General features: G+C 41.2%; 1 protein-coding gene across 1 annotated transcript in view; it reads left to right on the top strand.

Annotated features, from left to right (window-relative positions):
• The window catches only part of LOC119901896 (macrophage mannose receptor 1-like), a 31,248-nt gene that overhangs the window by 3,676 nt on the left and 15,129 nt on the right, over nt 1-12,443 (top strand). The window contains exons 4-16 of the mRNA XM_038717662.1: nt 698-853; nt 1,202-1,324; nt 2,076-2,213; nt 2,340-2,516; nt 4,410-4,564; nt 5,117-5,230; nt 5,520-5,635; nt 5,759-5,907; nt 6,003-6,202; nt 10,527-10,639; nt 10,820-10,892; nt 11,011-11,164; nt 11,364-11,402. Coding sequence (XP_038573590.1) covers nt 698-853; nt 1,202-1,324; nt 2,076-2,213; nt 2,340-2,516; nt 4,410-4,564; nt 5,117-5,230; nt 5,520-5,635; nt 5,759-5,907; nt 6,003-6,202; nt 10,527-10,639; nt 10,820-10,892; nt 11,011-11,164; nt 11,364-11,402 — 1,707 coding nt within the window. The remainder of the gene's footprint in view (nt 1-697; nt 854-1,201; nt 1,325-2,075; nt 2,214-2,339; nt 2,517-4,409; nt 4,565-5,116; nt 5,231-5,519; nt 5,636-5,758; nt 5,908-6,002; nt 6,203-10,526; nt 10,640-10,819; nt 10,893-11,010; nt 11,165-11,363; nt 11,403-12,443) is intronic.

Here is a 12,443-nt window from a genome sequence, read left to right on the forward strand (position 1 = left end):
CAGATAAGAATTCAGAGTGCGGACCAGGTGCTCGGTACACTATAACCAAGAGAATTGGTTGCAGTGATTTCCAACTTGGGTATGAAAGACTAAGAACAAGACTTTCAAATGAGTTATAGTTTAGTTTAGGTTTAGAGCTGATTAGTAGGGTAGAGTCGAAGATAGCTGCAACTCCACCTCCTCGGCCTGTGCCTCGAGGAATGTGAGCATTAATATGACTGGGAGGGGTGGATTCATTTAGGCTAACATATTCTCCATCACCCAGCCAGGTTTCAGTAAGACAAAACAAATCCACATTTAATTTTCCTATTAGTTTGCACTATTGCTCTTGTGGTTTTAATTTTTATGAGGTTTTTATGCACAGCTCCTCTTCTGTTTACCTTTGATTTAAATAATTTCGATGGTCGGGGGGCAGACACAGTCACTATAGGATTTTCACTAAGTAACTCCTGAAATGGAGGAGCAGAGAAGTGTGTTAGACTGCGACTCTGCCTCCTGGTCTCAACTCTGGGTTGTCATGGATTTGGATAATACTGCCCCTATAAGCAGGGCATTATTTGATCTTGGACGTACCACTAATTTACATTTAAGTCAGCCCTTAGCATTCAATGTAGAGATAAATGTGCAACTTGAGGTTACATATAAAAAATAAAAATGTTGAAATACATTCCCATGTTTTTGTATGTGTATTTCACAGCCAAAGAGCACTGGAAAAAACACATTGCAACAGGAGCGTTTTACCAGCTCAACACGCACTCCGCTCTGACCTGGCCCCAGGCTGAAGCCAGCTGCAAACAGCAGGGGGCCTCCCTGCTGAGTATCACTGATCCTCACGAGCAGGCTTATGTCACAGGTAAGGAGCCACTGACTCTATACTGAATGTATTGACAAAGGGAGCATGGGAGCAGTGTTCAAGGATCAGTGATCATTTCTTTGACATATAAAAGTGATCTGGTCTGTAACATAGAGAGCCCAGTTTAATTAACAATGATTTTAAACAAAGAATAAATAACAACATTTTTTACAAGTGTATATTGGACATTTTCTCTAAAAAGATGCTTGTTGTAAATTATTTATAAACTACTTTTATTGATTCATTTCACGTTTTTGAGCCTAACTCATTATCATTTGATCCTCTGTTTTTTTAACACTGGCATGCACGCACACAAACAAACAAACAAAACACAACACACACACACAGCACTACTAAGTACAGAGGGCAGGGGACAGGGGTACAAGCTTTGGACTGGGCTGATCCGGGATCCAGACCATGGCTGGCAGTGGTCTAATGGGCGGCCATACCGTTATCTGAATTGGGACTCAGGTAAGTTTTCTTTCCACTTCAGTACATTGTGTTGCTATTCTAACAATGCTAAGATGACTTCTCCATCTGATATAAATCCCATCTGTCTTTTATCCTTTCTACCTTATGCACCATGCTGCCACTTAGTTGTAAAACTGATATCACGTTGCTTCGTACTTACAAACCACAGCAAGGACACTACACTACAGATATTTATGGAAGAGGAGGACTTCTGGCAGTTCAGCAGTTTAGATTTAAGACTTACAGTAACTGGAATTTGCCAAAGGGATCTCGTACTTTGCATTCAAATCATAATGTACAAAGTAATGTGCACATTTTAAATCACCTGATAGTAGTTAAATCACCTCAATTTCCAGTGGCATTTACTGTATTAGCTAATTTTCTATATGATGATGAATCTTCACTGCTCTGCAAAGAAAACTTGCCTAATGAAGTCAGCCCAGCTATTAACCAACCTTTTATTCTAACTTCTTTTTCAGATTAATTTCCATATCCTTTATTTTTTTATGCTGCACAGTATATATTCATTACAAGATGACGTTTACATGTATGCATACTCAAATTCAAACAACGTCATGTTTCTTCTAATGTTTCAACTTTTTCTACTTCTACTCGCTGTACTTTCTACTTGGAAATGTTGTTGTTCTATAACTTTGCTATTTGTATTAAAATTCTTATTTAGGCTTTCAATTGTGCTGAATACCATGTGTGCAAAATCAACATGTCTAGCATAACTGTCATCTTGTTTTAGGACATCCACTTTCTAGTCCAGGACACAACTGTGCAATAGTTGATGGTGCTGTACAGTACTCCTGGCAAAGTTCAACATGCACCAAGAAACTGGGGTACATCTGCTACAGTGAAGGAGCTGTGGCCCCTCCTACTGAAGGTAAAGAAAAAAAGCTTTTTTTTTCTCTGTTCCTCTACCAGTTCCTGTATTACTATTTTGTCTTTGGTACCTCAAAGTAATCAGTTAAACAAAACTATATTTCTCTGTTCTTTTCATGATCATCAGTTGAGACAGGATTTTGCTCAAACCCCTGGATCCCCTACAATGGCCACTGCTTCCACCTTCAGCGTTCTCCTCAAACATGGTCTGGTGCTCAGAGAGAGTGCCGCAAAGAAGGAGGAGACCTAGTCAGCATCCGCAATGTGGAGGACCAAAGCTTTGTCATCTCTCAACTTGGATACGGTACGTGACGACAATGAAGATAGTCCAACCTTCTCAAACGACTGATACTGCGCTGTTCTGTTTTTGCTGTAAGCTGATTTAAAAACGTAATTGAGATACAAGAATCCACAGAGCTAAACAAGTCTGAATAGGAAGTGAGAACACACACGCAGGCTGAGACTTAAAATAGCTGTAAACATTTTAAATTGCAGTCAGCATGACTGCAAGTCTAAGAAAGACAGTCAGATGTTTTAGGAACTTTTTTAAAAAGGGGAAATAAGAAGTTTTTCAAGGAGAAATCACTTATCAGTAAATCACTTTTTTACTGCCTATTTGTCTACGGACTGTAACCTGCAGCAAACGAAATGCAGTCCACTAACACCATTAAACGGCCAGCTCCCAACACAACACAAACTCCAATATAAACTCCACATGAGAATAAAAAACAATAAAGTTTTATGTGATGAAACTTGTCAGACCAAATGAGAATCAAATCAATATCGGGTGAAAAGACAGTCAACATTGGAAAAGCTTGAGTTTCTTAGAGACCTCCGCTTTGTTTTGAAACTGATAAAACCAACACAGAGTTGGATTTCATCATATTGGACAAGTAAACTAACATTACTGCAAAGCATTAACTACTATTATTGTGATGTTGTGCTTTAGTTGGCTCAAGTTAGATAACATTAGCTCACCAGCTAACAGCAAGCAGTTGCTAACGCTATCTGGTGCAAAATACTACAGTTGTATGGCTTTCCACATTACTTCTCCAGCTAACACGATCCACATTACACACATTGTCCTGTGTACCACCACTATCGTATCAAAGTGTTGATTTTAGCCTGCAAGAAATTATGTAAAAGTACAAAGCAAATGTGGAGAGATTTGTTTTTACCATGATAGTACTTACCATTAGCACAGATCTGCTTGTTTCATAATGTTCAATTTACACTTACTGTTATTTTACCCATATTTAGGTGCACAGCTTCTCCACTGTCACAGTTGCTGTAACTTACGTGAACCACATAATAAACAATAACGGAGCAGGACAACAACACAGTGGAAGACCCATTCACTACAGTATTTTACATTATTTACTGCGGTCTATCTAAAGTGTAGCAACAATCTCATTTATTCTATTCAGTGTAGCTCACTAACTGTTTCATTATCACCCTATACATTTAGCTATGCTCACATTGCTGAGTCTCCAGTGAAAGATACACAAATAACTTTAGTTACTGAAAATCAGGCAAGTATCACATCGGCAAAATGTTGTACTTTATCAGATAACGAGCATGGATTAGTTCAACCTCAAGCTGATAAAAATATTACTGTTGCAGTGGAAGTTTAGCTCAGTTTTCAGCATGTTGTGTGAAGCTTTCTCCCAGTGAGTATCTCTATGTGTCTATCTAAAAACTGCACTGCTGGTGGCCGCTTAAAACTACATACTGCCCCTTTAATCATCAAGGTTACTTATTACTCCAGTAAGAAATCATACGTCAAGTTGTAATATTCTCACCTTGAAATCACTACAAGCCCCATGTCCATATTCATTAAATGTATTTAATTCTGTTCAAAGTATCCTAAATAAGAACAATCTCAAAATTAGAAATTAATTCATGTATTTATTTGTGTGTTTGTTATTTAATTAGAGGCCTGCATAAGTAATATATAGGAAAAAAATATTTTTTTGAAGAATATAAGAAATAAATATATAATACATCCATTATAGCGATAATATGTTTCTCCATAATGGCTCCACAATACCTGCTGAAAGATTTAATGTGGACAACTGTCAATGTTCACCAATGTTTGGATGGTACCAATAATGCCATTCATTTCAGTGTGTAGAGCATGTTAACTGTGTAATCAGTTAGAACTTTGAGGTACAGTCTTCCCTGTCCATGTCTGCAGCATCTACAGATGAGCTTTGGATTGGACTGAATGACATAAGGACGGAGAGGCTGTTTGACTGGAGTGACCACTCTACTGTCAGTTTCACCAGCTGGGAGTATGGGGAACCTGATATTTCCACTGATTCAGAGGACTGTGTTCTAATCAGGGGAGAGGTGAGATACATCATGTGGATATGATGGTGTACATATAGGGTATCGTTGTTTTATCCATATATGTATATCTAAACAAATTAGACACGGTGGAAGTGTCAGCTAACAGTCTGGTTGTATCCATTCTTCTGAAAACACCTATAGATTTGTGCAACAAATCTTCAACTGCAAAACTAAAATCTAAACATTTGTATGCACAGATGTGATCTTAACTTGGGTGTACAAACAAATTCAGAACATTTTGTCAGATTCATCTATGTTTTCTTATTTCCAAAGTGTTTGTAGGTAGTAACTAAATGTACAATTGATCTTGACTACTTTACTATTACTCTAATGACCTTTTCAGTCATTAAATAGCAAAAAGCACACATTGGATGGCAGGAAAAAACTAGATATAAAAAAAAGTCCAACACCAATGGTCAATAGATCAAGTACAAATCAGCTTTCTGCTTTCTCTTTTACTTAACAAATACTCAACATTCTGAATATGAGTATGTCGTCTATCCATCTAATGCATTCACTCTACAAGTGTTTTACAGTGTTTCTTTCTTGCAGAAAGGGAACTGGGCGGATCGCTCGTGTGATGAGAAACATGCCTTTATCTGTATGAAGCAGAGTGCCACTGAACCCACGGGAGATGAAGTAGAAGTGGATATAGGCTGCAAAGTTGTGAGTGAAATTTACATGTAATCTATGAAAAATGTATCTGGCCTTCATGAGCATCTGGCAAATCAGGGTGCATGATTAAAACTCAAAAATTTACTTTCAAAAGTAACTGGTTCAATATCACAGTCATTCGGAAGGCTGAGCATGAAATAAGGGTTAGGGTTAGGGTTAGGTTAATAATACAATTTAATTTGTTTTCAAAATATTTACAGGTGACCTGCAGATAAATTAACAACATGTAGAATTTAAAATAATAATACAACAGTTCTAATCATTGCTTGTTTTCCTACAGGGTTGGAAAAGGCATGGCTCCTACTGCTACTTTGTCGGAACAGAGACAAAGACGTTTGATGAAGCTAAAGACGACTGCAAGAGCTCAGACTCCTACTTAGCAGATGTTTCCAGTGGGTAAGAACATTTTGTGTTTTTATTAGCAATGTGATGTTAACTGTGTGTGTGCATGTACTATACAATATATATTTCACATTCAAGAAGACTAAATAATCTATGGACTTGTGCTAATATTTCCAGGGTGGATAATGCATTCCTTGTCAGCTTGGTGGGGTTGAGACCAGAGAAATACTTCTGGCTGGGCCTCTCAAACCAGAAAAACATTGATGAATTTGTGTGGACCAACACAGACTCAGTGAGATTTACTCACTGGAACGCTGAAATGCCAGGTAAAGAGAAAGATGCATTTCTGTCTTTAAAAAAGAGGGCATAACTTTCAGCTCCACAATTTACATTTCACTATTTTTCCCCTCAACAACTCAAGGTTACCAACAGGGCTGTGTTGCCATGACAACTGGGGTTTTAGCTGGCCTCTGGGATGTGCTGCCCTGCACCAATAAGGAGAAATACATCTGCAAACACCTGGCAGAGGGGGCGGTTTTGACTGTTGCACCACCAACTCAAACCCCTCCCCAGTGTGAGGACGGCTGGACTCGAGTGGGAACAAGAAACGTCTGCACTAAGGTACAACCAGAGATCAACCTCAGCTAAACACACTTAAAACATGTTACCTGCTAATACCAAGAAAACAAGAGGCACTTGTGCTGCCCAGCATCACAAGTCCATCTTTTGTCGGCTTATTGAAGAAACTTGCAGTGGGGCCTTTACCCTGGCTTGGGTTAGAAGTCTGGTCGTCCTTTGTTACTGCTGGCAGGCCCACGTGGTCGGGTCTAGGCATCGGTGGATTCAGTGTAAGTTAGCTCGACGAATAAAGCTTAAAAAGAACTTGGTCGTTCTTGAATTATAATTGTGTAACTTACGGTCTGATAACTTTTAACAAACAAAAGAAAAGAAAAGAAAACAAGTAAGTTGCTGGATGGGGCGTGGTTGTGAGTTGTTTGTTGTGGCGTGGTTCCAAGAGGGCAGTCCTTTGTTCCCCTGAGGGCTTGTTTCCAGTTTCTGTCTTTTCTTTAAACTTTTAATATGCCTATTCAAAAAAATTTATTTGCGTGTATTGTAATCAAATATCTTCCCACAATCAAACCTTAATTGTCAAACGGGTATACCGTTCTTAGTTTTAAGCATTTGATAAAAAGAAAAACAATTGTCAGTAGTTCAGCCTTAAGGTTAGCATTTCCTAGGAATCACATCTGATGAGAGGAACTAGCTTTCTGGATAATATTGGCTGTTACATGTTCTTACTTAGGGAATATAAGCAAGATACACGAATGGCATCAGATTATGAACAGGTAAATACAGAGTGACATTTATACATTAAATGGCATTTCAGAACGATGGCATGTAATACTTATTTTGTCCACTGGGGGAGCTCTGGTTCCATTAGGATAGCTTTGATTAATCCTTAAACAACCCTTTGCTCAGGATCTGGGGAATTTAGTGATTTAACATTACTTCGAGCTGGAAAATTAATCGAGTAGTAGGATGACATTTCTTTATCATATCCTTTCTAAAGGAAGTGTCATAAAGTGTTGGGAACAAAGAATTGGTTGCAACATAAAATGAGGCAATGTCATTGATCCTTGTTGAAAATTAAAACACTGCAAAATTCACTTATTTAGATTCTTTTCAACAACAAATATCAACAACATGGTAACGTAACTACTAACCTAAGAGGCAAACGCCGCTACTAACTAACCAAGGATTATTATTTAATCAGAACAAAACAGTTTATAATCAAACATTGTTTTAGCTCAAGAAGGCAGGAGTTGTTCGTGCTCCCTTTTCGCATTCATGGCTTATCACATTTGCACATCGGCTAAAGAGAGAAGGGAGTGGTGTTTTATGGCTCAGCCATTCTGTGGAAAAGGAATCAGAAGGGTGGTACTTTTGATGTCCAGAGGTGACCTGTGGTGAGACGGGGGCCGGACAGCCCCTTTGCTGTCCTGCTAAGTGTCTCCAGTGACACCTTTACGGCGAGAGGGGTTCACTAAGGCTCTTTGAATACACAGTCCGTAAGCGATGCATGTTTGATTGAGTCTCTGCAGATCCTTACCAAACCCCAGGCGATGTCTCTAGTTTTTGCATGCCAAAAGGCCAACTCCAGGGGAGGAAAACTCCCCCCCCTTTTGGCATTATCTGACCTCACCTCCCTTTTTTAGTGAGAGGCTGGTTGATTCCACTACAATATAATATCCATAACTATGTTTTCAGTGGTATATAAAGATAGTAATCCGTTATTAATTTTATGTTTTTATTACAGTTTTTCTCATTCGCTTTGGTGCATTTCTCGAATCATCCTTAACATTTGCAAAACAGTAAGTGCATTTCTCGAAACAGGTAGCACAAACGGCACAACACAGTGGATTACCTGCAAAAGCCCATAACTTGCTCAAAATCCTTAGTCTATCTCTCAAAAGCAAATCTTTATGTCATTGAACTTGTCAGTGCCATCAGAACGACAAGTCCTTGTGTCTTGTTTATGAACAAGCAAGTCAAAATGTTTAGCCATCTTGTCAACAGTGTACTCTAAGTATTTTTAAGATTTTGATGACAGTGATTGAAAATGCACAGGAGTTGGCCTTTTGACATGCAAAAACTAGAGACATCGCCTGGGGTTTGTTAAGGATCTGCAGAGACTCAATCAGTCTGTAATCCACTGTGCTGTGCCGGACTTTACCGACACGTTTAGATTTTGTTGATTTGGTGATTAGTGCTTGCTTTTTGTGCTTCTACTATGATTAAGTAGGCTACGTATTAAATATGTTTCTTTTTTGTCTGATTTAACTGTTTGTTTTAATTGTTGATATACAATCAGAAGTCTGTAACGGGTATTTTATTTTGAAAATTGACCAAATCTGCCGTTTCTGTGTCTGACTTCTTGCCCGGTTCATCTGCGCTGTGCTGCTTGATGCTGGGATGCTTCTATTTCATATAGGCTTTGCCCTCTAAGGCTATCGCTATTGGGTTTACACCATCGAACGATGTCTTCTAGCAAGCCGGCCAGAACGGGGTGAGACGCCGTGGCGTCTGCCACACGGGCTACATCGTGCTGGGTGATCTCCGTCCCCGCCGAGTGCTCACTCTCGGTTCGCACTGACCGTTCTGCGCCCTTCTCCCCCCCCGAAGAGCAGCAGCGCCGGGTGGATAGCTTGCTGTTCAGGATGAGGTCGCCTGTCCGCTGCTGGCGGTGCTTTCATTCCACCAGTTGCTCATGGACATGGTTAAAACCTACACAGCCGCCATTTAGTCCTGTCACGACGGCTTTGGGGACAGTACTGTGTTCTCCCACCCCCTGGTGAAGCGTTTCCTTAGGGGGGTGCAGAGGCGCAGGCCGGTGACGCGGCCTGTTGCCCCACAGTCGGATTTGCCGCTGTTTAACTGCCTTAATCCAAGCCCCGTTTGACGACGGACCTGAGATTCCTTTCGGCTAAGGTCGCCTTGCTCCTGGCTCTGACATTGGCCAGGAGGGTCAGTTATCTGGCTGCCCTCTCTGTGGCTCCGTCGGGTCTCAAGATTCAGGGCGACAGAAGCTTGCCTGTTCTGCGCCCTAACCCGGCGTTCATGCCTAAAAGTAGTACGAACTCCTTTCGGTCGTGGGTCATCACCCTCTTGGGTTCTTTTCCTCCCCCCCATGGGTCGGTGGAGGACCCCCTTGCCCGGTGCGAGCGCTGTCCTGTTATGTGGCGCACGGGGAGTGGTCCAAGGGACTTCCCCTGTCGGCGCAGCGCCTGTCTGGCAATGCCATTTCCCAGGCTTACGTGTCTTACGTGAATCTCCCCCACATCAGAGCACAATCCACGAGAGGCGTCTCCTCCTCAGTGGCGTTGCATGGTGGGATGACAGTGGACGACATCTGCACGGCGGCCTCTTGGTCGTCCCCATGCTCTTTCGTCGGTTTCTACCTGCGGGATGTCTCCCTTTTCTCTCTGACTCAGTTAGTACTGAGTGTTTTGGTTGAGTGATTCTCTTTGTGAGTGTGTGGTGCGCCCTCTCCCACGGAACAGTGTTGGGGAGCGGCCGCTGCTTACGTGGCCCTGCCTTGTGCGCAGCTGATGCGGTTGCTGTCGTGACCCCACCAGCGTCTGTACGGCTGCGGGGCCTCCGACACAGTTTCCCGACTTACGCATGGGTCAGCCATCGGCCTCCTATGCCGCGCCATCAGGGTGCTCGCGCGCATGCCGACAGCAGGCGACTGGGTGGCTCTGGGCAGGTGAGTTGTGCTTGGTGGTACCGTATGGGCCAGTGAGGCGTCAACTCATCCTGCTTCGCCTCTAACCCAATCGCGATAGCCTTAGAGGGCAAAGCCTATATGAAATAGAACGGGGTTTACGTACTGTAACCCGGATTCTATGAGTATAGGTGCAGCCCTCTGAGTTGAATGCCTCACTGGACCTTAGTTCTCAGTGCTGAAGAAAAGGCAGTTGGGAGCCGATAGCTGGGTCTCACTGTTGTGTATATATACAAGGTGCGGACGTAGGAGAGGCCAACGCTGTGGGTGGACGTAGACTAAAATTCTCAGTGCTGTGCAGGTGCGCAGAAGGGGTAAATCCAATAGCAATAGCCTTAGAGGGCTGCGCCTATACTCATAGAATCAGGGTTACAGTACGTAAACCCCGTTCCTCGACCCACTGCAGTGCTTCTGTTGTAAGCACAAACATTTAGTAGAATCGCTGTTCCGGCAGCAGCGAAACAGACAGACTATGGACTTTCGGAGTGAGTCTGGGGTCATGTAAACTTGGTTAATATGACTTTGTAGCAAGTGGGCCCATGATGAAGCTCCGCCCCCACTGTGCTGAGAGTCTAGCCCAAACAGGCAATGATCAAGCTATGGGTAAAGTGAAACTACCAAACATTTCATCACAGTTTAACTTCTTGCTTTGTATTTAAGTTGTTTTCTTCAAACAAGAGGACGTGGTATGAGGCCAGAGATTACTGCAGGGCCATTGGAGGAGACCTGCTCAGCATCCACAGCGATGCTGAGCTACTAGTGATGCCAAAACGGTACAGTATGACCTGGCAAAGTAGAAAAAAAAATGACAAAAGTGGTTGCTGCAGAAAATGAAGGCAGACTAGTGTCCAGCAGAACACTGGGACTGTTGAATTAGGCAAAAGTTTGTTTTCTTTCACCATTTACAAACAGATTTCATACTTGAAACATTAATATAGGTTTGTCCATTATAGCCATGAAACAGTCTGGATTGGACTTAGTGCCCCTGACCCAGTCACCGGTTATGTATGGAGTGATGGATCACCAGTGAGTTCAACAGTTTTCTGCTTTAATAGTTGAGTCAATCATTTTTAGTTTAGGAGACTCAATAAAATACATGAAATAATTATAAACCACTGTTTGTATTGTTTGCTCTTGTTTACAGGTAAATTTTCAACACTGGGAGGATGGAGAGCCAAACAATAAAAACAATGTGGAATCTTGTGCTGAATTCAAAATGTATAAGCGTAGTTGGAGTGGGTCTTGGAATGATGTGCACTGTGAGACGTACCATGAATGGCTGTGCCAGATCCGTGCAGGTACAGTATAACGTGCTAATTTGGTGACATGGGTTTCAAAGAACATGTAATTCTTTTATAGCATTTTCTTGAGACTTGAGACCAAGGTTACTTTTTTCAGCAATGTCATGTGTGTTCAGGTGTACACAATGTCAACCTAGAGGAGGCCACTATCATCTTAATTCTTTAATATATTAATCTTCTGTAAATGTCTTTACAGGAGTGACTCCAAAGCCGCCTCCAGACCCTGTCACTCCTGGTAAGTGGGCAATATATGTGACCACATACATAATACATAATATACATACATAGAACTACATTTTTATGTTAAATTGTATTGCCTGTTGTTTGTTTAGCTACATCATACAGATACAATCTGTAAATTATGTGTTGTGCTCTCTTTTGAGAGATAGCGCTTCCTGTCTGTGTTTTGTGTGTCTGGTGGACAGATATTTTGTATATAGCTTATCACATGAATACTTCAATTCTGTGTTGCATCTTGTCTTGCTGAACGAGAGACTACACAACCATTCAAGGTTGGAAAAATTCACTGCAAACATCATTTTGCAGGCTAGATAGCTAATTAGTTAGTTGTAGTATTTGAAACTTTCACAGTTTTTGGCTAAAAAATGATTTGAATTGTAGAATTTCTGTTGGAATAAACTGTTCTTCATTCTTTCTTTGAATGTCCCAATTTGAAAAAGCTTTGACATGGAAAACAATATGTCTTATTCTTTAACATTTACAGAGCATTTTTTATTTCATAATCATTTTAATTTAAATATGACTCTCATAAAGTGAAGAGAATAATTTTATATAACGCCTAGTGATAACTAGCCATGAAGATAAGCTTATCTGCCTAGTTTTAAGATATTTCTTTCTGAGATTTGTTCTGCCAACCAAGTGAAATGGAGGTGAGAGGAATTTTGTGGTGGTGCTCACAGCACTGAAAGATTACAACTTATAAAATCATCATTGTGATTTGTAACGGTGTGAACAGCCCACTTTACATGGAATCTCTTCCAGTTCGATTTGGGCCACTTTCAAATGAGGTTGGATTTTTTGAACTTCAGTCTGGACAGTCAGATCGCAATTCAGCTCCGACATCACTCTAAAGTGATTAATGCAATAAAAAGGACCCAAAGCTGTTAACATTTGTAAGAAATCGTGAGAAATACAGGAAATCTGGGATAGGGCTGAGAAAAAACAGGTCTGCCGTGAACAGTGGGAGGTTTGGCAAGTATGTGCTAATGGCCTCCATGTTTACATCTGTACAGCGGTGTGCTGCATGTGACGTCAT

This window comes from Micropterus salmoides, unplaced genomic scaffold (genome assembly GCF_014851395.1).
Source record: "Micropterus salmoides isolate LMB-PRFRI ecotype aquatic unplaced genomic scaffold, ASM1485139v1 Ms_hic_scaffold_14, whole genome shotgun sequence".
In the NCBI taxonomy this organism is placed as follows: domain Eukaryota; kingdom Metazoa; phylum Chordata; class Actinopteri; order Centrarchiformes; family Centrarchidae; genus Micropterus; species Micropterus salmoides.